This window comes from Octopus sinensis, linkage group LG10, assembly GCF_006345805.1.
Source record: "Octopus sinensis linkage group LG10, ASM634580v1, whole genome shotgun sequence".
Taxonomy (NCBI): domain Eukaryota; kingdom Metazoa; phylum Mollusca; class Cephalopoda; order Octopoda; family Octopodidae; genus Octopus; species Octopus sinensis.
In genome coordinates this window covers 82,459,146-82,486,103 of record NC_043006.1, presented here as the reverse complement: position 1 = coordinate 82,486,103, position 26,958 = coordinate 82,459,146, and the positions used below count along the sequence as shown (strand labels likewise).

The 26,958-nt window shown below is 35.6% G+C and overlaps 1 protein-coding gene across 3 annotated transcripts in view; it reads left to right on the top strand.

Annotated features, from left to right (window-relative positions):
* Nucleotides 1-26,958, top strand: part of LOC115216673 (transmembrane protein 47-like) — a 154,110-nt gene that overhangs the window by 104,208 nt on the left and 22,944 nt on the right. For 2 of the 3 annotated variants that reach the window (XM_029786173.2, XM_036506860.1), the window contains exon 2: nucleotides 16,072-16,231. In XM_029786173.2, the coding sequence (XP_029642033.1) occupies nucleotides 16,072-16,231 (160 nt within the window). Of the gene's footprint in view, nucleotides 1-5,339; nucleotides 5,429-16,071; nucleotides 16,232-26,958 lie in introns of those variants that run through there. The other variant, XM_036506859.1, reaches the window with a different exon arrangement.

The window sequence follows — 26,958 nt, the reverse complement described above, 5'->3', positions numbered from 1 at the left end:
ATGAAATGTTTTGCTGAAGAATATGTGTTGCCCAGTCCAAGAATTGAAACCACAATCTTACAATCATGAGTCCAACACTCTAACCACTAAGCCATGTGCCTCCACACAGTTATGAGTACCCTTAAACCAATTCTGAAGCAAGATCAAACTAGACAGAATTTCTGAATTACAGATACAGTCAAAAGAGAAACAGTGAGAAGATTGGTACTTTATTTATTAGCTCTGGAAAGATAAAATACAACATTGACCTCTCTTGGATTTGAACTCAGAGCATAGGAAGCTAAAACATATTCTAATACTCTAACACAGTGGTTTTCAACCAGGGTTCCACGGAACCTTAGGGATCCGCCAGTATAGTCCAGGGGTTCCACAAGAAGTTACAAAACTGCTAAAATTGGCAGTAATTTTTAATTCTCCTGTGCAGATATGTGTGCATAAGACTATTAAATTATTGCACAGGGGTTCCTCGAACCAGTGGAATGTTTCCTTGGGGTTCTGCTCCAGCAAAAAGTTTGAAAAGCACTGCTCTAACACTTCGGCCAACTCACCACTTTATCCACTGAGCACTCTATGGCTTAAAATATAGGTCACTTATGCTTGGGTTAAATTCCTATAATTAGACAGCAGCATGTGTAGCTAGAGCTTCAGGCAAATAAGAGACAGATTAAGTACAAGGGGATAAAGGTGAACCAGATTTAATACTAAGAAGATTGTCTAAGGTGTGGGTGGGTAACTTATTTGACTCAATTGATCAGCTGAAGTGATTTAGTTCTTCTCAAGGATATCATTTTATTGTAGGAGTGAATTTTCACTCATCTGTTTCCATAGCTGCCTGCTTCTTAGATGGAGCAGCAGGTAGTAAAATGTCAACAATACAATTTCCCCTGTCTTTATGTATTTCTCAATGAATCGTATCTCTTTATGTAGGCCCAATGATTTGCTTTATATATTTGCTTTTGTATGTAAATATATGCATGTGTGTGTGTGTGTGTGCGCGTGTGTGTGTGTGTATATATGTATATATATATATATATATATATATATATATATATATATATATATATATATATATATATATGTATATGTATGTGTATATACATATATATATACATATATATATATATATATATGTATGTATATATAGGATATGATATGTAGATAGATGTGCATGTATGTGCATTTTTGAATGTATGTATTGAAGTTTTCTCCACAGTATAAGAACCTGTTGCTAACTATAGCAGAGATTTGCATTTTTACTTTTAATTTTTTTTTCTAGTTTAGACAATACCAGGTACTTGTGTATATGTTTTATATATCTCAATATATATAAAGCTGAAGTTGTCTGTGTATGTAGGTTTGGTAGCCTTCAACTAACACTATCTCCTCCGGGACCCTGCGGCGCAAGTTGACCAAAATTGAGAGTATGATAGAAGAAGGCTTGCTCTTCATTCCGTAGAAGATAAAATTCAAATCGGACAATGTTAACACCATTATTTACATCAAAAAGGTGCTTTTTTTCTATGAAAATCCCTATTTTTTACGATTTTTTGACTGCTGTGTCACCACTTTTTGGTGTATTTCAACCAGGAAAATGCTCACTTAAAGAGAATAACAAGCTACATAATGCGAAATTTTTACTTTTAAAAAATTCCAATTCTAAAGGGTCGAAACAAACCCGAGCAACGCCGGGCGACACTGCTAGTATATATATATATATATATATATATATATATATTATTTGAGTAGAAAAATGAAATATCTTTTTATGGATAATTCGTTTAACCGATACCTGGGTAGCAAATTCACATCAGAAATAACACGGTTGAAGTTACATGCCTAGAGCAGAGACTACATGTTTTCGTGTGGAAATTTGTGTGTATTTTTATAAAATTTATGAATAAATGAGAAAATGGAGTTGAACGACAAATTAACAAATTTCCTTTATTTTCGACATATGTTTCGAAGGCTGCATATTCCTAATTGTGAAGGAATAAGGAGTACATTATGCCGCTTTCTCATCAGAAAAAACAAGGAATTTATGTCAACATCAAGATTCACAAAAACTTTTAGATGACTGCTCTCACGGAGCGCATAGCGATAATATGAGAGAGCAGTCATCTAAAAGATTTTGTGAATCTTGATGTTGACATAAATTCCTTGTTTTTCCTGATGAGAAAGTGGCATAATGTACTCCTTATTCCTTCACAATTAGGAATATGCAGCCTTCGAAACATATGTCGAAAATAAAGGAAATTTGTTAATTTGTCGTTCAACTCCATTTTCTCATTTATTCATAAATTTTATAAAAATATATATATATATATATATATATATATATATTATATATATATATATATATTATATATATAAATATATCTTGGGCAAGTATCTTCTACTATAGCCTCGGGCTGACCAAAGCCTTATGAGTGGATTTGGTAGACAGAAACTGAAAGAAGACCATCGTATATATGTATATATATATGTATGTGTGTGTATATGTTTGTGTGTCTATGGTGCTTTTTACGAGTTACCGACACGGACATCAGTCAGGTGACGCTGGCATCAGCCACGTTCGGATGGCACATTTTACATGCCACTGGCACATAAAATATGCTGTCACATATGCAATATGTATCATATCAGTCTGGTAACTTGCATGGCTCTTTGGTTGAGAAGTTTATTTTCTGGCTAAAGAACTTGATTTCAATGTATGGTACCTTAGGTGCTTTACGTAACATTGTACAACTATCATATTCATTGATATAAATATAAACATACATATTTTAGTAGCATATTTGTATATCTTAATAATACACACACACATATATTTTTAATATATAAAAATGACTTTTGTAATATGACTAAGATATTCAAGCATCCTACTTAAGTTTCATGAACGGCAGTTATTTGCACTCCTCGCTTTCAGTATAAAGTGCAAATAAACTGCCTTTCATGAAACTTAAGTAGTACATTTGTATATCTAAAGTACTGTATAACGATGACATCAAGCTCTACCAGGAGTATTGAGTTTTTCTCTATTTCCTGAGTGTTCACTCAATAAAAGGCATCATCACCACCACCATCATCATCATAACCATCATCTTTGTCATCGTCATCGTCATCATCATCATCATCATCATCATCACCATCATTTAGTATCCATATATATATATATGTACTTTATATATAGATAGTGTCTATCTATAAGAGTGGCTGTGTGGTAAGTAGCCTGCTTACCAACCACATGATTCCGGGTTCAGTCCCACTGCGTGGCACCTTGGGCAAGTGTCTTCTACTATAGCCTCAGGCCGACCAAAGCCTTGTGAGTGGATTTGGTAGACGGAAACTGAAAGAAGCCCATCGTATATATGTATATATATGTGTGTGTGTGTTTGTCCCCACCAACATCGCTTGACAACCAATGCTGATACGTGTACATTCCCATAACTTAGCGGTTCGGCAAAAGAGACCGATAGAATAAGTACTAGGCTTACAAAGAATAAGTCCCGGGGTCGATTTGCTCGACTAAAGTTGGTGCTCCAGCATGGCCGCAGTCGAATGACTGAAACAAGTAAAAGAGTAAATGAGAAAGAGAGAGCTACATGCATATATGTGTGTGTGAGAACATGTATGTGCATGTATTTGAGGTGGGGATGCATGTATGTTTGTACATATTACATAAAGATGATATACTCTCCCATCAACCCGTTAGAGTCTGCATACTTTTCCAATGGATGTAACCAATAGATTACAATCTTGAAGAACCAGTGGAATATCTTGTAAAATATAATAATTCTGCTGCTTTATAAGTAATCATCATGCTATACAGGAATAAACAAGATATTTTCATTTAATCTCAGGTCACTACTGATCTCTCAGATCTATGAATAAAAGGGTTTTGATAGTAACCATCCATTCCCCACCAACTTTTTTTTTCTTTTTGCCATACCTAGTGTATCTGGGACTGAATTGCTTGATTAATATATCTTTACTTTTTAATGATTGTAATGAGTGTGATTTAAAGAGAGGTTTTGCTATAACTTCTGTTGGTTAGAATGACCACTTACGGGTTTATATATTAGCTTTACAAAATCTTTCATGTTGCTGGCCACTGCTTCAGAGCAAATGCATAAGGCAGTGATTCTTTAATGGTATGCTGCAGTGCATCTAATTGCACTGTTGTGTATTAGTGTGCTACAATGTTCAACTTGGTGTACTGTTGATGTGTTAGAATATAATTCAAGACTTTAGATAATCCATTCTAATAGTTGACCAACTTAGAAATGGAGTTATTCAATAACTTTGTATGATTAATAAAACACCAGTTTTGTACCAGTAATTTCTAATTTTCAAAGCAAAATACACCAGCAAATTTTGTTTTAAAGATCTCCAGTGCACCACAAAGTCAAAAAAGGTTGAGGACTACAGAGAAGGAGCTTTTTTTGTTGGCCCAGAGCAAATATAAGGGGTTCCCTTATTGGTTCTGAATAATTACAGATAGGCTCTTTCATTTGGCTCAGAACAGCTTCATGGAGGTTCACTCATTGCGCTTGGAGTAATTGCATAGACATTTCCTTATTGACACCATCAGTGGCTTAAGCTCCCTTACTGACTTGAAGTGGCCTTATAAGGAGCTTCCTTAGATGACCTTTTGTGGAAATCTGAAATAAATAAGTTACAAGATTCAACAAAAGTTTGATAAAGACAAAAAAAACAAAACTTTTTTATAAGTTGGTTGGTTGGTTAGTGAATTGGTTAGTTATTCAATTGACTGATTTTTTTAAAACCCTGGGCCTAGCAAATATATGATCAAAGGCATTTATTCTTGTTTTGACCATACCATCTCTTTATATATTCAGAACAACATTGCCCAATACACCTTTACTGTTTTAAGATAGCAGTGGTTGTTTTGAAGAAATTTAGCTATTATTTCAGGCAAGTCTAGCAATCACATTGAGGCTCCTTGATTCTGTGTCAATGGCCAATGGCAACAGTAACAGTTTGATTAAATGTAGGTCAGTCAAAAAATATGACAGGTTTATCAAAATAAGCTTTACATATTAGTTGTAATCCCAAACCAAAGAAATCGGTTTATACCAACTAACCTAATATGAACCAAGGTAAAATTAACTAAACATTTATTTCGTTGTTTTCTCCTTATTCCACAACCAGAAGGAGTTGTATATCTCTTCTTTAAATATTTTTCAATGAAAGAGCAAAAGGAATAGATTACAGTAAAAAAAAAAAATTTTAATTTTAAAAAAAAAGGTAAAAACTAAACAAGACATAAAAAATTTCTTTTCTTGTTCTTATGAAAGAAAATTAAAACAAAAGACATTCAACAATAGCCATGAAGTAAATGATGTTTTCAGGGCGTTTACATATACCTAAATATAACAGGATGGCACCCCCCTTACATTGTGCCACAGTAAGTGCAGGAATTTTGTCTTTTGTGTTGCATTCCTTTAGTTTGATTCCCTTACAGGCTCTCTTTCTTTATATATGCCTCTCTTACTCTCTCTCTCTCTCTCTCTCTCATTCTCAGTCTCCCTTTCTATCTCTCTCTCTCCCTCTCACTTCTCTTTAACTTGGTCTCCCTTTATATCTCTCCTCCTTTATCTCTCTACCTTTCTCTCTCTCTGTCTCTCTCTTTCTGTCTGTCTTTCTCTCATTCTCTCTCTCCCTCTCTTTTTCTCTCTATCTCTCTCCCTCTCTCTTTATATGTATATATATTTCATATTCATTATTAATAAACATCCACTTTCCGTCCTAGCATGGGATGCACGATATATATATATATATGTATATGTGTATGTGTGTGTGTGTATGTGTGTGTGAGTGAGTGTGTGTGTGTGTATATAAATATATATGTATATGTGTGTGTGTATGTGTGTGTGTATATATACATAAAATAATAATAAATATTATGGAATAAATCCAAATTTACAGGGAAAAATCAGATTTAGGATTGAATCCAATTTTATAGTAAAATATTATATTATAATAAATTAGAGACAAAACCACTATTATGCAAATCAAACAAAGAAAGACTTAAGCCAATACATAAAATAATTTATATAAATTAAATTTAATTAAATTTAAGTTATATAAATTATTTTATGTATTGGCTTAAGTCTTTCTTTGTTTGATTTGCATAATAGTGGTTTTGTCTCTAATTTAATATAATATATATATATATATATATATATATATATATATATATATATATATATATATACGAATACATGCATGCGTTAGTGTGTGTGCATTCGCAGGTGTCTTTCTCTTTCATTCATTTCCCCTTCATATGTGTCTTTCTCTCTAATGCTCTCTCTCTTTTACTCTCTCCTTATTCCTTCCTCTTTTTACATCTCTCCCATTCTTGCTCTCTCCCACTATATTCTTCTCTCTCTCTCTCTCTTTATCTCTCAGTCTCAGTAATTGTTTTGTTTAGTTCTGTAGTTATTATGGATGTGGTTGTTATTGTTGTTCACTGCAACATGAACCGCAAAGGAAGGAAAGAAAACATACTCCTTTGCTTCTTTCAGTACATCAGACTCTGGCCTTGCTGGGGTGTGACCTTGAAGAATTTTAGTCAAACGGATCAACCCCAGTACTCACTGTCTTTGAAGCCTGGTTACTTATTCTGTTGTTCTCTTTTGCCAAACTGCTAGGTTATGGGGACGTAAACAAACCAACACTGGTAGTCAAGTGGTAGTGAGGGGCAAACACAGACACAAAGATACATACGCGTACATATATGTGTCATCATCATCATCATAATCATCACCATCAACATTTAACGTCCGTTGTCCACGCTGGTATGAGTTGGATGGTCTGACAGGGATGGCATGCTGGAAGGCTGCACCAGCCTCCAGTCTGATTTGGCATGGTTTTCTACAGCTGGATGCCCTTCCTAATGCCAACCACTCCAAAAGTGTACTGGGTGCTTTTACATGCCACCAGCACAGATGTCATCTGCATGACAATGACACCTGGGTGGTTTTACATGCCACTGACACGGGTGCCAATTTGCATGACACCGATATATATCATCATCATCATCATCATCATCATCGTTTATGATGATGATGATGATGATGATGATGATATATATATATATATGTATGTATGTATGTATGTATGTATGTATGTATGTATGTATGTATGTGTATATATATATATATATGTATGTATATATATATATATATATATATATGTATGTATAATATATGTATATATATATATATATATATATATATATACACACATATATATATGTATATATATATATACACACATATATGTATGTATGTAGATAGATAGATAGATACATACATACATACATACATACATACATACATACATACATACATACATACATTCATACATACATACATATGTATACATACTTATGATGGTCTTCTTTCAGTTTCCGTCTACCAAATCCTCTCACAAAGGCTTTGGTCAGCCCAAAGCTACAACAGAAGACACTCACCCAAAATGCCCCGTAATGGGACTAAACCCAAAATCAAGTGGCTTGGAAGCAAATTTCTTACCACAGAACCAAAGTATTCTTTTGTAAAGGAATCAGAAAATTTCCTGATCAGGTTCTAAACAAACACCAGTGAAAGAGAAGACCTTATTGCATGTGTGTGTGTGGTGGGGCGGGGTGCACATGCATGCATCTGTGTGTTTGAAATACATTGATTTACCATTATGAAAATGACTTATTTCGTTTTGCAATATAAATGAAACCCAATTACAACAGCCTCATCAAACTACTTTTCCATATGTACTTTTTTCTTTTTTTTTTGTAAATTCTGTTAGAATTAAACCAAAAGGAGGGTTTCTTGTATGTTTTTCTTTTTTGTTTGTTTCTATAAGAGTTAGCATCGAACAACAACCACTACCAAAAATAGTATTAGTGTTACTGTCCTATACATAAATATATGTATGTGTATACACACACACACACACACACACATACACATTCCATAATGCTGCACCTTATTGCGATAGCGCATTAAAGAATAGTGGATTCTCTGAGAAGATCCAATACAGCCAGCTTAATGCTGATAATAATGCTGCACGAAGAACTAGGACCAGGAAAGTTTTGTGGTTCAACCTGGCTTTCAATTTGGCCGTAAAGACTAATATAGGTAAGGAATTTTTGAGATTAGTCTCTAAGCATTTTAAGCAGGGCCATAAATTCTATAGGATATTTAATAGAAGAACCCTGAAGGTTAGCTATTCTTGTTGCAGAAATTTCGCCTCTTACATTAGCCAGCATAATAGGAATCTGATTGAGATTAAACATGGGGCCGAGCCCATTAAGAAATGCAATTGCAAAAATGAAAACTCCTGTCCGTTGGAAGGGAAATGTCTAGTAAAAGGAGTAGTTTATAGAGCCAAGGTACAAATAGAAGGCTCATCGGAATACAAGACATATACAGGGGCTTCAGAAAATTCGTTTAAAACACGATTTTATTCGCATAAAAATTCATTTAGATACCCAGAGAATAGGAAGAGGACCAACCTAGCAAAATATGTCTGGGAACTAAAAGAAAAGGAAACCCCACCTTTCAACGTGACATGGAGCATTCTGGACAGAGCGGCACCATACAGGCATGGAGCACACAGGAATAATTTTAAATGCAATCTTTGCCTATTAGAGAAACTATATTTTATTCAAAGACAATAATTCTTTGAATCAAAGAAGTGAGCTGATTAACTTATGTAGACACGCAACCAAATTTAAAATGTCAAATATAAATATACCATATGGATAGAGTATATATTTTGTATTTTTGATTTTTGAAATTTTGATTTTGACTCTTGGACTAGTATGTAAACGCGACGATGGATTTGTTTCGCGCTATGCAGATTTCATTCCATATAGCAAAGTCTCATGCATATATTTTGTTTATTTTGTTTATATTTCTACATATACCTTAGGAAAAGCCTTCGGCTTTGTTTATTTCATGTTATTGTATAGGATTACTTTGATTTTTAATTTATAGATGATCCAAAATAGGGTGTTATGTTTTATATGTCTTTCGTATATTTTCATTATTGCACTCACCTTTTTTAAAAAAGCAATGTTGTCAAAAATTAGAATTTTGATGTAAATATGTGTATAGCCATGGATATGTATTTTTAAGCATGCGTCTCTGTGTATGTGTAAGCGAGTGTATGTTTGTGCTTAAGCACACACATACACGACTGTATGTGTATGTATCCATTTGAACTTGTGTGTTTGTATACTTGTCTCTCTATATATGTCAATAACGTGGTTATACAGCTTGTATACATAATTTTTCTTATTTCGTTTTTTCCCCACCCCTCCTTTTTCTTTTTTCCTTCCCCCTTCTTCGTTCCTTTTTCTCTCTCTTCCTTTCTTTCATTTTTTTCTCTAACTGATACTGGTACATACAACTTAACGTCCCCCTCACTTAAGCTTTGCTCCGTAAATAAGGAACGCTACATTAACATCTAGGATTTTAACTTGCGTGCGAGATAGATTGCGTATACATATGTATGCATGCATTTGTGTGTATATTTTATATTTATATTTATGTCTGTATATGTATGGCATTTGCACGCATCCTTCTATGTATGTTGATATATATATATGTACACTTTAATATGAATATGTATTGCAGTGTAATATTTATAATGCATTTTAATTTCCATGTATTAATTATATTTCCTTCATTAACGTCAATATGTATTTTATCCAACGTAAGGTTTTTCCTCGAATTTTATAATTTTTAAAATTTTTTTATATATATATACATATATATTTTTGAGCCCATTTTTTGTTTATCGCTCGAAGATTGACCATTATTTCTAAAGGGCCAATCAAACAAGTCCATTTTTTAAAGGTGTAGCGTTTGTAAGAGTCTGGATTGAATTGATATATCGGTTCCATTCTAACAAAAACTGTCTGATGAACGGCAACGAGAAACTCAGAGTAACAGATTTTGTTGAATTTTCTGCTGCTTTAAATAAAGTATATATATATATGGATATATAGATATATATGTATATATATATATATATATATATATATATATATATATATATATATATATATATATATATGAATAAATGAAAGAATGGAGTCAAACGACGATTTAAACAAAATTCCTTTACTCTCAACACATGTTTCGAAGGCTGCATATTCCTAATTCTGAAGGAATAAAGGCGGCATAATGCACCCTTTATTCCTTCAGAATTAGGAATATGCAGCCTTCGAAACATGTGTTGAGAGTAAAGGAATTTTGTTTAAATCGTCGTTTGACTCCATTCTTTCATTTATTCATAGTTAAAAAAAAACACACAATTTACACACGAGAACACAGGATCCCTGCCCTTGGCATATAGCTTCAACCGTGTTTTCTGATGTGAATTTGCTACCCAGGTATCGGTTAACCGAATTATCCATACTAGGATAATTCATTCACCTTCTTAAGTATATATATATATAATATATATATATATATATATGCGAACTTAACCGTGGTATGACCAGTATCTTTCCTCATGTCTCTTAGAACTTATACCCACATCTTTATGAGTGGATTTATCTTCTCTGGGATGTTAATAATCAATTTAAAATCTTTGTATTGTTGGAAAACATATATAGTCTGCTTGGAATCTTACTTCAAATTCATGGAACTCACTCCTATAACTTCATAAGGATATTTACACTCTCTAAGATATTTGGAAAACCTATATGTGATTTAGCTGATGAATACTTGACATTATATTTGCTGTAATATTTGCAGCTTGAAATAAAATGTTTATAGTATGAAACAATTGTACTAATCTACTGATCCATTCTTGTTGCTTTTTTCTTGGTTATATATATTATATATAGATATAGATATATATATGTAAAAGAAATGGAGAATGGAGCGAGCATAAATATATATATATATATATACTCACTCCATTTTTTTTCCTCTCATCCCTTTCTGTTGAAGAGCCTAGACTCAAAATGTCAAAGATTTTTCCATTCTTCTTGGGCATCAAATTAATACACCTGCTTGTTGTTCCCTCTCTTGTTTCCCAACCACATGGTCTCGGATTCAGTCCCACTGCATGCAACCATTGGTAAACGTCTTCAAATATAGCCCAGGGCCAACCAAGGCCTTGTGAATGGATTAGGTAAGAGAAACTGAGAGAAGCTCGTCATATGAGACAGAGAATTGTATCAAGTTCCAATATCTACTTTGGTATGGTTTTCATGGCTGGGTACCCATCCTAACACTAACCATTTACAAAGTGTACTAGATGCCTTTTTGTTTTCACATGACACCAGTACTTATAAGTATATGTTCATTGGAAGCTGCTAGCTACTATTGACCTCTATATCTAGATGCCTTGTCTTAGTTGCTGGTAATTCTAAGATGTACTAGATACAGTAAGTGTGTACTAGATAAAGCAAGTATATTCAGGACCACAACGGCATTTTAATCCATCCAAACAGATACTGTGAATCAAGAGAGAGACAGCTTGCATAATGCTTGGAATTCTTCCTCAGAATATGCTATTAAATGATTCATTATCAGCACAGAGACAACATCCTAACCATGTTTACTCTTCAATTAAGTTATTCTTCTTCTGAAAGTGGTTAATGGTTAAATAGCTCATCCTCTTAATGTAGCAAACACAAAACGGTATGTAGAATATGTCAGAGAGGCGATATAGTGCACCAAGACTTGGAAGGATGTCTAATAACAACCCTACCAGGACTCATAGCAAGTGGCAATATCTTCTAGCCTTGATCCTTAAAACAAAACCATGGTTCAAATATCATTGTTCAGAACTATAGGTGTAGGAGTGGCTGTGTGGTAAGTAGCTTGCTTACCAACCACATGGTTCCGGGTTCAGTCCCACTGCATGGCACCTTGGGCAAGTGTCTTCTACTATAGCCTCGGGCCAACCAAAGCCTTATGAGTGGATTTGGTAGACGGAAATTGAAAGAAGCCCATCGTGTATATGTGTATATATGTATGTGTGTATATGTTTGTGTGTCTGTGTTTGTTCCCCCAACATCGCTTGACAACCGATGCTAGTGTGTTTACGCCCCCGTAACTTAGCAGTTCAGCAAAAAGAGACCAATAGAATAAGTACTAGGCTTACAAAGAATAAGTCCTGGGGTTGATTTGCTCGACTAAAGACAGTGCTCCAGCATGGCCACAGTCACATGACTGAAACAAGTAAAAGAGTAAAAGAGAGAGTAACTCTAATAAAAGGGCAAAATATTATCAATATCATCAAGCAAAATAGATTTTATAGATCAATGCATCTTACCTTTTAAAATCAGTCTTATGGACAACAGCATCTTGTACTGCGTATTGCACCTTTCCTATAGTTAAAGTGCTTGGAAGAGCTATTAGATCACAAATGAGATACAATGACCTGCTTTCCTACAGTTTCCGGTCTCATCAAGAAGATTCTCTCAGTGATATTGATGTCATTGCTGTTGTTTAGCCACAAGTCAGCTCAAAATCAAACATGATCTTCAAATCCATAGCATTCAACTATGTAGAAATTGTTTTATTGGCTCAAATATTTATATGAAATGCTTTCATTACCATATTTTTGTTGAAATACACCACCTTTATTATAATTAATTTTTTAAATAATTAAGAATTTAGTAAAAATAATTGTTATATTAAGCTGGTGTTTGGAACATAAATTTACATGAAAAACTTTTAATGCGAAGTTTGAAATCTATATCTTTGGTATTTAGATTATATGATGATCTAAGAGCATCATCCAAGCGTGATCATTGCCAGAGCAGCTGACTGACTTCCATGCCAGTGGCACATATAAAGCACCATTGGAGCATGATTGTTACCAGAGTTCCCTTACTGGCACCTGTACCAGTGGCACGTGAAAAAACATTCGAGCTAGGTCGTTGCCAGTGCCCCTGGACTGGCTTCTGTGCAGGTGGCATGTAAAAATCACCATTTGAGTGTGGCCATTACCAGTACTGCCTGACTGGTACTTGTGCCGGTGGCACGTAAAAGCACCTACTACACTCTTGGAGTAGTTGGCATTAGGAAGAGCATGCAGCTGTAGAAATTCTGCCAGATCAGATTGGAGCCTGGTGCAGCCATCCGGTTTGCCAGTCCTCAGTCAAATCGTCCAACCCATGCTAGCATGGAAAGCCGACATTAAACGATGATGATGATGAGGGGGAGAAGGAAGAGGAGGAGGAGGAGGAGGAGATACTTATTCATTCATATTGTTCTGAATTAAACATGCACTATCTTGTACCTTTGAGATTTCAATGATGTACCTGTCTATCTTTAGAATGACATTGTAAGGTAGGTGAGAGGTCAGATCTGGTCAGTTTGAACATAAAACAAAGCAAGTAGAGTATTTTGGCCAGCTATGGCCTGTTTAAATGCTAAAGGGTTAAAACAGGCAGCTTGTATCACAGAACCAGGGGCAGTCTAAGGTGGATAGATAACTAAAGTAAAAAACAACAAAGCATCAGACTGTGTGATTTACAATAACATTGAGTTTAATCATCTTGCAGTTCATTGTTCAGCTGCCACTGGAATCACCCTGCTTTGCTTACCATTCATGTACCTGGGTCAGTTCAGTTGACTAAATCCTTCTTTTACAACATTTCAACCTCATGTTCAAATTCCACTGGGGATGATATTATCTTTCACCTTTCTGGCATCAATAAAATAGTACCAGTTAAACACCAAATTAGATTAAATTGACTCCACATACTCCTCCATCTCTCTCTCTCTCTCTCTCTCTCTCTCTCTCTCTCTCTCTCTCTCTCTCTCTCTCTCTCTCTCTCTCTCTCTCTCTCTCTCCTAAATTTGCTATCATATGCCTATTAAAAATTATTTGAAATTCCTACTGAGGTACAAAACCAAAACATTTTGGAAATGAAATTGATGATTAAACTGACTCCAGCACTTGACTAATGCTTTAATTTATTGACCCCCAGGAGGATGAAAAGTCAAGTTAACCTCAGCAGGAATTGAACTCTAAATGTAAAGTACCAAAACAAATACTGCAAGGCATTTTGTCTGACTCTCAAACAACACTTCTACAAGCACACATTTCCATATGCTCTACTATTTGAGGGAGCACACCTAATACAAAAGACTAGAGTTCTTTCCAACTCCCTTTACAAAAGTATGGAAAATCTCTCTTTGTTATTTATAAAACAAACCTCCTCTTTATTTTCAACATATTCCCTTAGTTTACTAAATTCTTCATTATGTTCAAAGTTAATTGAAACAAAGGCAATGTATTTAAACAAAGGTATGGTAACAAAATGGTTGAATTGTTTTGTTTTTCTCTATTAGAATTAATATTCTCAGCACTCCTTTTTCTGTGTTTTCTAATCTGACAATACAACTGGTTATACTTGAAACACAGTTTAATTTTCACACTATTTTCATGCTTGAAAATAATTGAGAGAGAACAAGCTTATTTTCATTACTGAGACTTTTGTTGCCACCATTGTAGTGAGTGTCTCTTCCTGTTATTTCCTGGGTCGTTTTGAGTCTTGAATAACAATAAAAATGGTTACTGTGCAAAAATATTTATACGGTTAAAAACAATGTTTCAACAAACCAGCTAATGGAGTGAACATTAAATATTCCAAAGACTTCTGTTGAAAAAAAAAATGTTTATTTTATTTATTTTTGTTCATCTAGTATCTGATATCTGGTAACTACATATCTAGCTACTGATAACTGATCTCCGTATGCCTTGTCACTGTATATCTGATCACTGTATAACTGACCACAGTATGTCTGGTCACTGTATATTTTGTTGTCATATGTCTTGTCACTGTATATCTTATCACTGTTTTACTGTTATTGTATACCTGGTCCCTGATGTTTGGTCACTGTATATCTAGTTATTGTATATCTACTTACTGTATATCTTGTCACTGTATATTTGGCTACTATATGTAGTCACTGTGTATCTGAGCGCAACATATCTGGTCTCTGAATAATATTTTGCCTCAAGGAATGTGAAGACGCAGGCTGGAAAGCAGAGCATTTTCCAATCGAAGTCAGATGTAGAGGTTTCATTGGACACAGTGTGAGACGACTGTTGTTATCGTTAGGCCTAACTCATCGTAAAGTCAATACCACCATGACCGATATTGAAACTACAGTGGAGAAGGCTAGCCACTAGATTTGGTTAAAAAGAGACGATGAGCGATGGCTAGAAGAATATTGAGCTTTATTTGATAACCAGCTGATCTAGCAAGTGGGGCCTCACATCAGTAAGGGGGGCCGGTGCGCATTGATGCCGTCGAGAGGTAGGCCCCAAAATGGCATGCATTCTCTCCTTATGACCCCATACACTTACTGGCTTCCGGTATGCAGAGTTTTTGACTGGTAGCACTTGCATGTGCAAGTTGTTTGCAAGATATGTCTTGTCACTGTATATTTGGCTTCTATATGTAGTCACTGTGTATCTGAGTGCAACATATCTGGTCTCTGAATAATATTTTCCCTGTATATCCAGTTACTGTATACCTGGTCACTGTATATCTACCAACAGATATTCAGTCACTTTACTTCTAAGAACTGATATCTGATAATGAACATACACACCACTTTGACTTAATAACACAAAATTACATTGAAGTTTTTGTTTAAAACTAATCAAATATTTATCTCAGAGAGAAAGAAAGAAGCACATATACAACACTTTGAAAGCATTTAACACGCTTGGTGTATGCCAAAGCAGCAAGGTAAGTTCTCAGTAAAGAGTCCACAGCCAAATTTTAATTCCCAAGTCACACACAGCCATTATGACTTTCTTTCCACAGTGAACTACTTCGGTTAAAAGCATGACCATTACATTTTCACTTTTGATTTTCAAGAGCCCATCCTTCACATCTGTAAGAGAATTATTTCAACTATTTAATGGTTTGTTTTTGGTGCTGTTTGTTTTTATTTGTTATTGAACTAATTTTCTTATGACTTAATGTTTTTTTTCTTTTCTTAGACATGAATTCAATGATTAATTCGGTGTTGTTTTTGTTTTTGTTTCCTCCAGGTCATTTCTGTACTATGTGGAATAATTGCAGCCTTACTTCTCCTGTTTTCCATTTCTACCACAACATGGCTCGTGAACACTACAGAACGAAGAGGATTATGGGAGAAATGTATAGTTTACTCTATGGAGTCTGTAGAGTGTGCAAAAAATGAAGCAGCACGTGAGTTTTCTCAGCCTTCATCTTGGTTTTTTTTTTTGTCTTTCAGGTTTTAAATGTTGACTATTATGCCTTGGTGGAGGCGCAATGGCCTAGTGGTTAGGGCAGCAGACTTGCAGTCGGAAGATTGCGGTTTCGATTCCCAGACCGGGCATTGTGTGTGTTTATTGAACAAAAATACTCAAAGCTCCATGAGGCTCCGGTAGGGGGTGGTTGCGACCCCTGTTGTACTCTTTCGCCACAACTTTCTCTCACTCTCTCTTCCTGTTTCTTGAGTAACGCTGCGATGGACTGGCATCCCGTCCAGCTGGGGAAACAACATATATGCCACAGAAACCAGGAAACCAGGCCCATGAGCCTGGCTAGGCTTGAAAAGGGTGATGTTTATCGCATTTTATTATGCCTTGCAGTACAAATATACTCATTTATCACAGGAGTTTAGTCCCCACCTACTCAAAAAACACTATGATAAATGAATCTCTACGCATTTTGTATATGGTAAGTTCATTGACACCAAACTCATGGTCACAACAGCAAAGCTTCCAATGTCATGTATTTTCTTGATATCTACTTTTTCCTGTAGAGCAAGGGTTGGAAAACAGGGGTAAATTACCCTGAGTGGGGTAAAAATGAGATTCTTGCAGGTAATAAGGACTCATTAAAATTATATAAAAAATGCATGATGGTATATATACACACACACATACGCTCACAGACACATACACATATAAATGTATATATTTATAAATACACACACACACACACATATATATATATATATATTATAAGTATACTTTGCATGTCTTGCATTCATTGAGGAACACTGCTGATAAATATCTATCTACTTATATATATGTATATATGTGTGTGTGTGTGTGTGTGTGTGTGTGTGTGTGTGTGTGTGTGTGTGTGCATGCATGTATGTATGCAAACAGTGAAAGGGGGAGGAAGAGAAATAGTAAGAGAAACGGTGAAAGATAAAGAATAAGGTATGGAACAAAAATATGTGTGTGTATACACACACACACACACACACATATATATATATATATAAATATATGTGTGTGTGTGTGTATATCACTACAAAAAGTGGTTTGCAGAATTGTTTGGCTCAGCAATGTGTGTGTGTGTGTGTGTGTGTGTGTGTGTGTGTGTGTGTGTGTGTGTGTGTGTGTGTGTGTGTGTGTGTGTGTGTGTGTATCACTACAAACAGTGGTTTGCAGAATTGTTTGGCTCAGCACAATGTACTGACAAGAGGATCTACTTATGCTTGAAAACAAAACTGAGGTCTTAGCATCAGAAAGTATATCTATTTATATTGTAACAATATATGTAAATATCTGAAATTACACGATAACATTCCACCTGAATTCTATGGCTAAATGGGCAGAAAATGGCATATATATATATATATATATCATCATCATCATCATCATATATAAATATTCTTTTATTCTCTCACTTGTTCAGTCATTTTGGCTGCAGTTATGTTGGAGCACCACCTTAAAGGGTTTTTTAGTCGAAAGAAATCAACCCCTGGACTTATTCTTTGTAAGCCTAGTACTTGTTCTATGGGTCTCTTTTGCTAAACTGCTAAGTTGCAGAGACATAAACACACCAACATCAGTAGTCAAGTGATGGTGGAGGGGGGAATAAACACAGACACGAGGACACACATGTATAAATATATACATATATATAGTATATATATATATATATATATATATATATGCATTATATATATATATATATGCATATATATACATTATATATATATATTATATATATATTATATATATATATATATATATATATATATATATAATATATAATATATATATATGCATATATACGTGACAGTCTTCTTTCAGTTTCCATTACTACATTTACTCACAAGGCTTTGGCCAACCTGAGGCTATAGTAGAAGAATTTGCCCAAGGTGCCATGCAGTGGGGTTGAACCCAGTACCATGTGGTTGGGAAGCAAGCAAGCTTCTTATACACAGCCACACCTGCATATGTATATATAATATATATATATATATATATATATATATATATATATAATATATATATATATATATATTATATATTAAGATTCAGGTGAATAAGACACTTAAAGGTAAGGCAAAAGGTTAGGTCTGAGTTAAAATGCATACACAACAATTATAGACATATACCAAGGTTGGTACAGAAGTACTGGCAGAAGGATATTCAGGTTATGTATGCAATTAATTGAACCCAACGGAGCATATCATTAGCCCTTTGAGCTATTATATATAACGTTCATAATCTACTTCACATTATGCAAGGGGCAGGTTCCAAGAGAGGTGAATTATAAACAAATAAATAACAAATGATGGACAGGTGTCATTTCTTTACAGCCGTTTCTAATAAATTTTTTAATTGATTATTGAGTATATTATACCATTATAAAGAACCATTTTCTTTACAATTAAAGGCATTTAAAAAATTTTTAACTTGCATGTTTAGTGATAATAATAATAATAATAATAATAATAATAATAATAATAATAATAATAATAATAATAATAATTTTCTTGCATTTCTAGCTTTAAGTCCGAGGCAGAATAGTGACAGAGTTATTTTGCAAACCCATGTCATTTCACATTTACCTCTACCACCACTCCGACCATCCAAATCATATAATTTGGTCAAATCCGAAATCCCAATTTTTGAGGATAAAATGGATTTGTACTGATATAGGGGATTACTAGAAACATGCAAATGCTTTTGTATACTATTATGTCAAATGCAGTTACAGTGAATCATGATTAAGGGAAATAGCAAATGACATAGCTATGATGAGCATGGCAAGTTAAACTTCCATGCATAATTTTAGCCACCAGAGTAAAATTTGTGATAGAATTACTTCAGTGATTAACTGGCACCAAAATTTTATTGGCATTTCAAAAGTGTTGCATAAAAGTTACCAGCATATTGCAGAAAAATATCCTCATTTCAAACAAATATTCCCTCAGCCACCTATTGTAGCCCTTGGGTGCAATAAAAATGTAAGAGAAACATTAATCCCTTCCTCTAACTCCAAGAAAACTACCTTTGGAGTTTCTGAACGTGAAAAACTGCTGTAAAAGAGGTAAGCCTTGTTCATTGTGCAACAACTTGAGTCAAGTGAACTTCATCATGAATCATAACCAAAATGTTATGATTTATATGGAAGGTGGGATGTGTAAAGATTCCCATATGATGAATGCAGTAGAATGCACCAAACACAACTTGATTTATGTAGGTTGTACAACAGAACAATTAAACAAAAGATTCAGTGGGCACAGGTATGACATCAGGCATGATAGCAATAGTTCGACGGAACTTGCCAAACATTTTACATCAAACAGCTGCAATTTTGAGGAACACCTGAAAATGCACATTCTCAGAAAATAATCTGAATCTACTGCACTTTCACTCCTCAAAATGCATGAGGACACATATATTTGTGAATTACTAACATTACACCCAGCAGGAATGAATAAAATGATGGGTGAATTTCATCATATTTACACAAAACTGTTCAACTAAATATTCTTTTTCCTTTCTTTCTTTTTTTTTCTTTTTTTTCTTTCCTTTTCCTTTCACCAGTTGCAAAATTGAAAACTGATGATGTCATTCTATTAAAATAAGAATGCAGTATTTCTTTGTTTATATTTTGAATTTCTGTGTTTCTGTGGTTGTTTTCATTTTACATTTTGAACCTGAAGAAGACAGATGATCTGTTGAAATATCATTCAAACCATTAAATAAACAATCTATTACAAATTGCATCACGCTTTTCTTATTGTCTATTTACTTTCATGAAGAGTTACATCAATCTTCATGTGCTGCCGGACTGGCTCCCATGCTGGTGCAACATGAAAAGCACCATACAAGTGTGACCGATGCCAGTGCTACCTGACTAGCTCCCATGCTGGTGGCACATAAAAAGTACCATTTGAGTGTGGTCGATGCCTGTACCACCTGACTGGCCCTCATGCCAATGGCACATAAAAAGCACCCACTACACTCTAGGAGTGGTTGGCATTAGGAAAGGCATCCAGCAGTAGAAACATTGCCAGATTGGACTGGAGCTTGGTGCAGCCTCCTGTCTCGCTAGACCTCAGTCAAACCACCCAACCCATGCCAGCATAGAAAACAGATGTTAAACGACAATGATGATGATGATGATGATAGATAGATAGATAGATAGATAAACAAACAGACAGAAAGGCAAGTAGATAGATAGACAGAAAGGCAGGCAGGCAGACAGACAAATAGATAGACAAACAGACAGATAGACAGATTTATGCACAAGCATGCAAACACGCATGTGTGTATGTATACACATGACTGTTTTTATTATGTATTCATATATCCATATACTGTATGAATATGTATATGCATATTTCTCTATATGTGCATGTGTGTGTGAGTGTGTGCATGTATGAGTGTGCACGCATGTGCATGTGTAACTATGCATATATTTGTCCATCTGGGTTGTCAAGATAACTTTCCTTTTAAACAATGATGCCAACATCTACTTCTGGCACTAATAACCCGAGCAGTTGTGTAATTACATTAATACTCTTTACTCTTTTACTCTTTTACTTGTTTCAGTCATTTGACTGTGGCCATGCTGGAGCACCGCCTTTTAGTTGAGGAAATCGACCCCGGGACTAATTCTTTGTAAGCCCAGTACTTATTTTATTGGTCTCTTTTGCCGAACCGCTAAGTAACAGGGACGTAAACACACCAGCATCAGTTGTCAAGCAATGCTAGCGGGACAAACACAGACACACACACATATATATATACATATATATGACAGGCTTCTTTCAGTTTCCGTCTACCAAATCCACTCACAAGGTATTGGTCGGCCCGGGGCTATAGCAGAAGACACTTGCCCAAGATGCCACACAGTGGGACTGAACCCGGAACCATGTGATTGGTTAGCAAGCTACTTACCACACAGCCACTCCTGAAATATATAATTTTGATAATTTAATTATCTCATACAAAGTAAACAAAATTTGATCATCATGTTTTTAATCACATCAACTTGCACATTTACTTACTTACAGACATAGCTATATAGGTACGGCATAGCGATACTTATACAGGCATGTGTACATCATCATCATCATCATCATTGTTTAACGTCTGCTTTCCATGCTAGCATGGGTTGGACGATTTTGACTGGGGGCTGACGAACCAGATGGCTGCACCAGGCTCCAATCTTGATTTGGCAGAGTTTCTACAGCTGGATGCCCTTCCTAACACCAACCACTCCGAGAGTGTAGTGGGTGCTTTTTATGTGCCACCGGCATGGGGGCCAGTCAGGCACTACTGGCAACAACCTCGCTTGAATCTTTTTACACATGCCACCAGCACAAGTGCCAGTAAGGCGACTTTGGTAATGATCACACTTGAATGGTGCCTTTTTACGTGCCACTGGCACAGAAGCCAGTTGGCCGCTCTGGCAACGATCACGCTCGGATGGTGCTCTTGGCACCCTACTAGCACAGGCACAAGTGCCAGTAAGGCGACGCTGGTAACGATCGCGCTCAAATGGTGCCTTTTAAGTGCTACTGGCACGGAAGCCAGTTAGCTGCTCTGTCAATGATCATGCTTGTATGGTGCTCTTTGCACCCTGCTAGCACAGACGCCAGTCATCGATTTTGATTTTGATTTTGATTTCACTTGCCTCCACAGGTCTTCGCAAGCAGAGTTTTAGTGTCCAAAGAAGGAAAAGGTACACATAAATGGGCTGGTTACACCCCTGGCATAGGCCATGAGATTATGGTACATGGTTGAGAAGTTATTTCTCAACTATAAGGTTTCAGTGTTCAGTCTCACTGTAAGGTACTGAGAGCAAGTGTCTTCCATTATAGCACCAGATTCACCAAAACTTTGTGAGACAGAAGCTGAAAGCTGCCTATCAATTATGCATGTGGGTAGTCTTCCACACATACAGGTTTGTACTTTCGGGTACTGGTGTCACTTAAAAAGCCCCTGTTCTGGTGCTTCGTTAACATGACTGTACCAGAGCTGCATTAACACACCTGAGCCAGTGGCATGTAAAAAGCACCCAGTACACTCTGCTATGTGGTTGGCATTAGGAAGGGCATCCAGCCATAGAAACCATGCCAAAACAGACCACTGGAGTCTGGACTGCTCCCTGCTAGCCAGCTTCATGTCAAACCATCCAACACAGCATGGAGAGTAGACATTAAATAATGATGATGACGATAATGATAATGATGATGATGGTGACGGTGATGACATCTACACTCACACACACACACACACGCACACATATATGTATATATTTATATATATGTAGTGTGTGTAGGTCAGATTTTTCTATGGTTGGCTGACTTATGTATATGAGTGGATAGCATCTTAGAGTGGAAACAGCTGTAAGCTAATTGAGTTCACATAATTTCAAATTGCTTTGACATGTACTTAGTTTCATATTACAATTTCACTCTCTCACTCTCTCTCTCTCTCTCTCTCTCTCTCTCTCTCTCTCCACCAGTCTTTGAAATTTACTTTCTTGTCTATAAAATACCTCTGTGCTGATAAAGTTTGTTTATAAAAATGTTCCCTCATTCCAAAAAGCTATTCCTTAGCATTAAAATTGCTTGTAATTGTTGTCAGGCATTGCTTAGCTTAGAGGTACAGAGCACTCAGCCAGTAACTGAGAGGTATGGAGTTCGATTCTCCATAGTCACCTGCTGGCAATGTTTTTCCATCTTCTAAAGGTGTACGACCAATCATTCCAGGTCGTTTTCACAGCTATACCACGTTTGAAATTTACTTTCTTACCTGTAAAATATAAGGCTGTGTGGTAAGAAATTATGATGTTTAGGCATGGCTGTGTGGTAAGAAGCTGCTTCCCAACCAAATGGTTCATGGTTCAGTCCCACTGCATGGCACCTTGGGCAAGTGTCTTCTATTATAGCCTTGGGCTGACCAAAGTCTTATAAGTGGATTTTGTAGATGGAAACTGAAAGAATGCGTTCTATATATATATATATATATATATATATATATATATCTGTGTGTTTGTCCCCCACCACTACTTCACAACTGGTGTTTGTGTGTTTGAGTCTCTGTTACATAGCAGTTTGGCAAAAAAGATCGATAGAATAAGTACCAAGTTAAAAAAATATTAGTACTGGGGTCAATTCATTTGACTAAAATTTCAAAGTGGTGCTCCAGCATGGCCGCAGTCTAATGATTGAAACAAGTAAAAGATAAAAGATATATATATTGGCTGTGTGGTAAGTAGCTTGCTAACCAGCCACATGGTTCCGGGTTCAGTCCCACTGCGTGGCATCTTGGGCAAATGTCTTCTGCTATAGCCCCGGGCCAACCAATGCATTGTGAGTGGATTTGGTAGATGGAAACTGAAAGAAGCCTGTCGTATATATGTATATACATGTATGTATATGTATGTGTGTGTTTGTGTGTCTGTGTTTGTCCCCCTAGCATTGCTTGACAACCAATGCTGGCGTGTTTACATCCCCGTCACTTAGCGGTTCGGCAAAAGAGACCGATAGAATAAGTACTGGGCTTACAAAGAATAAGTCCCGGGGTCGATTTGCTCGACTGAAGGTGGTGCTCCAGCATGGCCACAGTCAAATGACTGAAACAAGTAAAAGAGTAAAAGAGTATATGTATATATATGTAAAATATACTGATGTGAATTTCACATAGCAAAATATTTTATTTGCTAAAAATTTCAAAACCTAGGTATAACTGTAAAAAAATAACAAGGTAAAAGTTTTTATTTTTCATTCCCTTCGAAATTGCTCTTAAATGTGATTTTGGTCATTTTCACTGCTTCTTCTAGCATGTAAAAGTACCTGTTAAAGGTAGTTTCTCTTGTGTTTAAATGTACATGTCTGGCACCTGTGCGGGTGGCACGTAAAAAGCACCCACTACACTCACGGAGTGGTTGGCGTTAGGAAGGGCATCCAGCCGTAGAAACACTGCCAGATTTGACTGGGCCTGATGAAGCCTTCTGGCTTCACAGACCCCAGTAGAACCGTCCAACCCATGCTAGCATGGAAAACGGACACTAAACGATGATGATGTATATATATATATATATATGTATGTATATATATATACACATGCATCTGTGTGTGTGTGTGTGTGTGTGCATGTGTATGTATAGGTGGAGGTATGAAGATGTATGTGTTTGTGCATATTTGTGTCCTGAGTTCCTAAAATACATACACAGTATATCTGTTGTTTTTATGAAACCCAATTCTAAAAAACTTGATGTTGAGAAGGGTATCTCTTATATCACATTAACTCAAATATCTCATCCAACCCATGCCAGCTTGACAAGATAAACATAAAAGAAACAATCATAATGATAACATGCTTTGTAATCCTAGTACTGATTCTATTAGTCTCTTTTGCCAAACTGCTAAGTAACGGGTATGTAAACACACCAACATTGTTTGTCAAGCAATGGTGGGGGGTGGGAACAAACACAGACACACAAACATATACATATATATATATATATATATATATATATATGACAGGCTTCTTTCAGTTTCCATCTACTAAATCCACTCTCAAGGCTTTGGTTAGCGTAAGGCTATAGTAAAAGACACTTGCCCAAGGTGCCATGCAATGGGACTGAACCTGGAACCATGCTTAGTAAGCAAGCTACTTATCACACAGCCACTCCTGCACCTATATATATATGTATGTATGTATGTATATGTATGTATATATATTATATGTATGTATATATGTGTATGTATATATATTATAGGTATGTGTAGATATATATATATATATATATATACTAGCAGTATCGCCCGGCGTTGCTCGGGTTTGTAAGGGAAATAACTATATAAGCATTTTTAGAGAGTTATAGCCAAAAAATAGCAAAAAAATGCATTAAAAATGGAAAAAAAATTATGGTAAATTTTTTTTAAAATCGTAGACTCATCGTAGACGCGCGCTAATATGCAGAAGGGCTCGATATGAATCACGACTATAAGATACCCAGTTTTGGTTCAACTGCACCGCAAAATGTGGGAGTAGTTAGGAATCTAAATCGTAGGAGACAGACACACAACTTCACTTTTATATATAAAGATATATATATATAATTTTATATGTGGAGGTGGATTGGCCCAGTGGTTAGAGCAGCAGACTCGCGCTCATAGGATCACAGTTTCAATTCCCAGAAAGGTTGCTATGAGTGTTTATTGAGCAAAAAGACCTAAAGGTACACGCGGCTCTGGCGGTGGGAGGCAAACTCTGCTGTACTCTTTCACCATCACTTTCTCTCACTCTTTCTTCCTGTTTCTGTCGTACCTGTATTTCAAAGGGCCAGCTTCATCCCACTTTGTATCACACTAAGGGTACATGTGTTTGTGGAGTGCTTAGTCACATGCACATTAATTTCGTGAGCACATGGTTCTGGGTTCAGTCCCACTGTGTGGCACCTTGAGCAAGTGACTTCTACTATAGCCTCAGGCCAACCAAAGCCTTATGAGTGGATTTTGTAGGTAGAAAGAAGCCTGTCGTATATATATGTATATATAAATGTGTGTGTCTGTTTATGTGTGTGTCTGTGTTTGTCCTCCCACCATTGCTTGACAACCGATGTTGGTGTATTCACGTCCCCATAACTTAGCAGTTTGGCAAAAGAGACCAATAAAATAATTACTGGGCTTACAAAGAATAAGTCCTGGGGTTAAATTGTTTGACTAAAGGCGGTGCTCCAGCATGGCCGCTGACAAAATGACTGAAACAAATAAAAGAATAAAAGAATGAAAAGAACACATACATTCAGACATTTATTACTTAATACACATAAATCATAAATCATTATACTATATTATACACATCATATATCCATAGTCTAATTGACAACATTAGATATCACATAAGTCATGTATTCGTGATATATTTTTTTAGCAGTATATTTATTGCATAATATCTATTATTGTTTGTTGTCTTTGTCTTTTGTTTTCTTTTTTGTATTTCTTCTCATTTTCATTATCACATGATGCCCAATTATAGATCTCTAGTAATTTGATATCAGTATGTTCTACAATAACAAGCAAAACATAATAGAATAGGCAGGTCTTCCTTCCCTTCTACTGTCTGTCTCTTTCTCTCTCTTTCCTTATTTCTGTCTTAGTATCACATCAAGTTTATACACACACACACACACACACACACACACACACACACACACACATGCACACACAGACTCACACGCACACACATATATGTGTAATATGTATACATGTGTGTGTGGGTCTTCTTTCTTCCTACACTTCATCTTTCTCTCTCTCTCTCTCTCTCTCTCTCTCAGTAACACATCAGGTTATTTTAATATAGGTATGTATTACGTATATACTCACACATATGTATGTGATGTATGTAATGTATGTGTATATATATATATAAATATATATATATATATATATATATACACACATACACACACACACACACACACACATATATATATACATATATAGAATCATGAATACATACATGCATACAAACATATATATATATACACACACATTTTTATATATGCATACATACACACACACATATATATATATTTGTATGTAAGTATGTATGCATATATATATATATATATATATAATATATATATGTGTGTGTGTGTGTGTATATGTATATCATCATCATCATCATCATCAT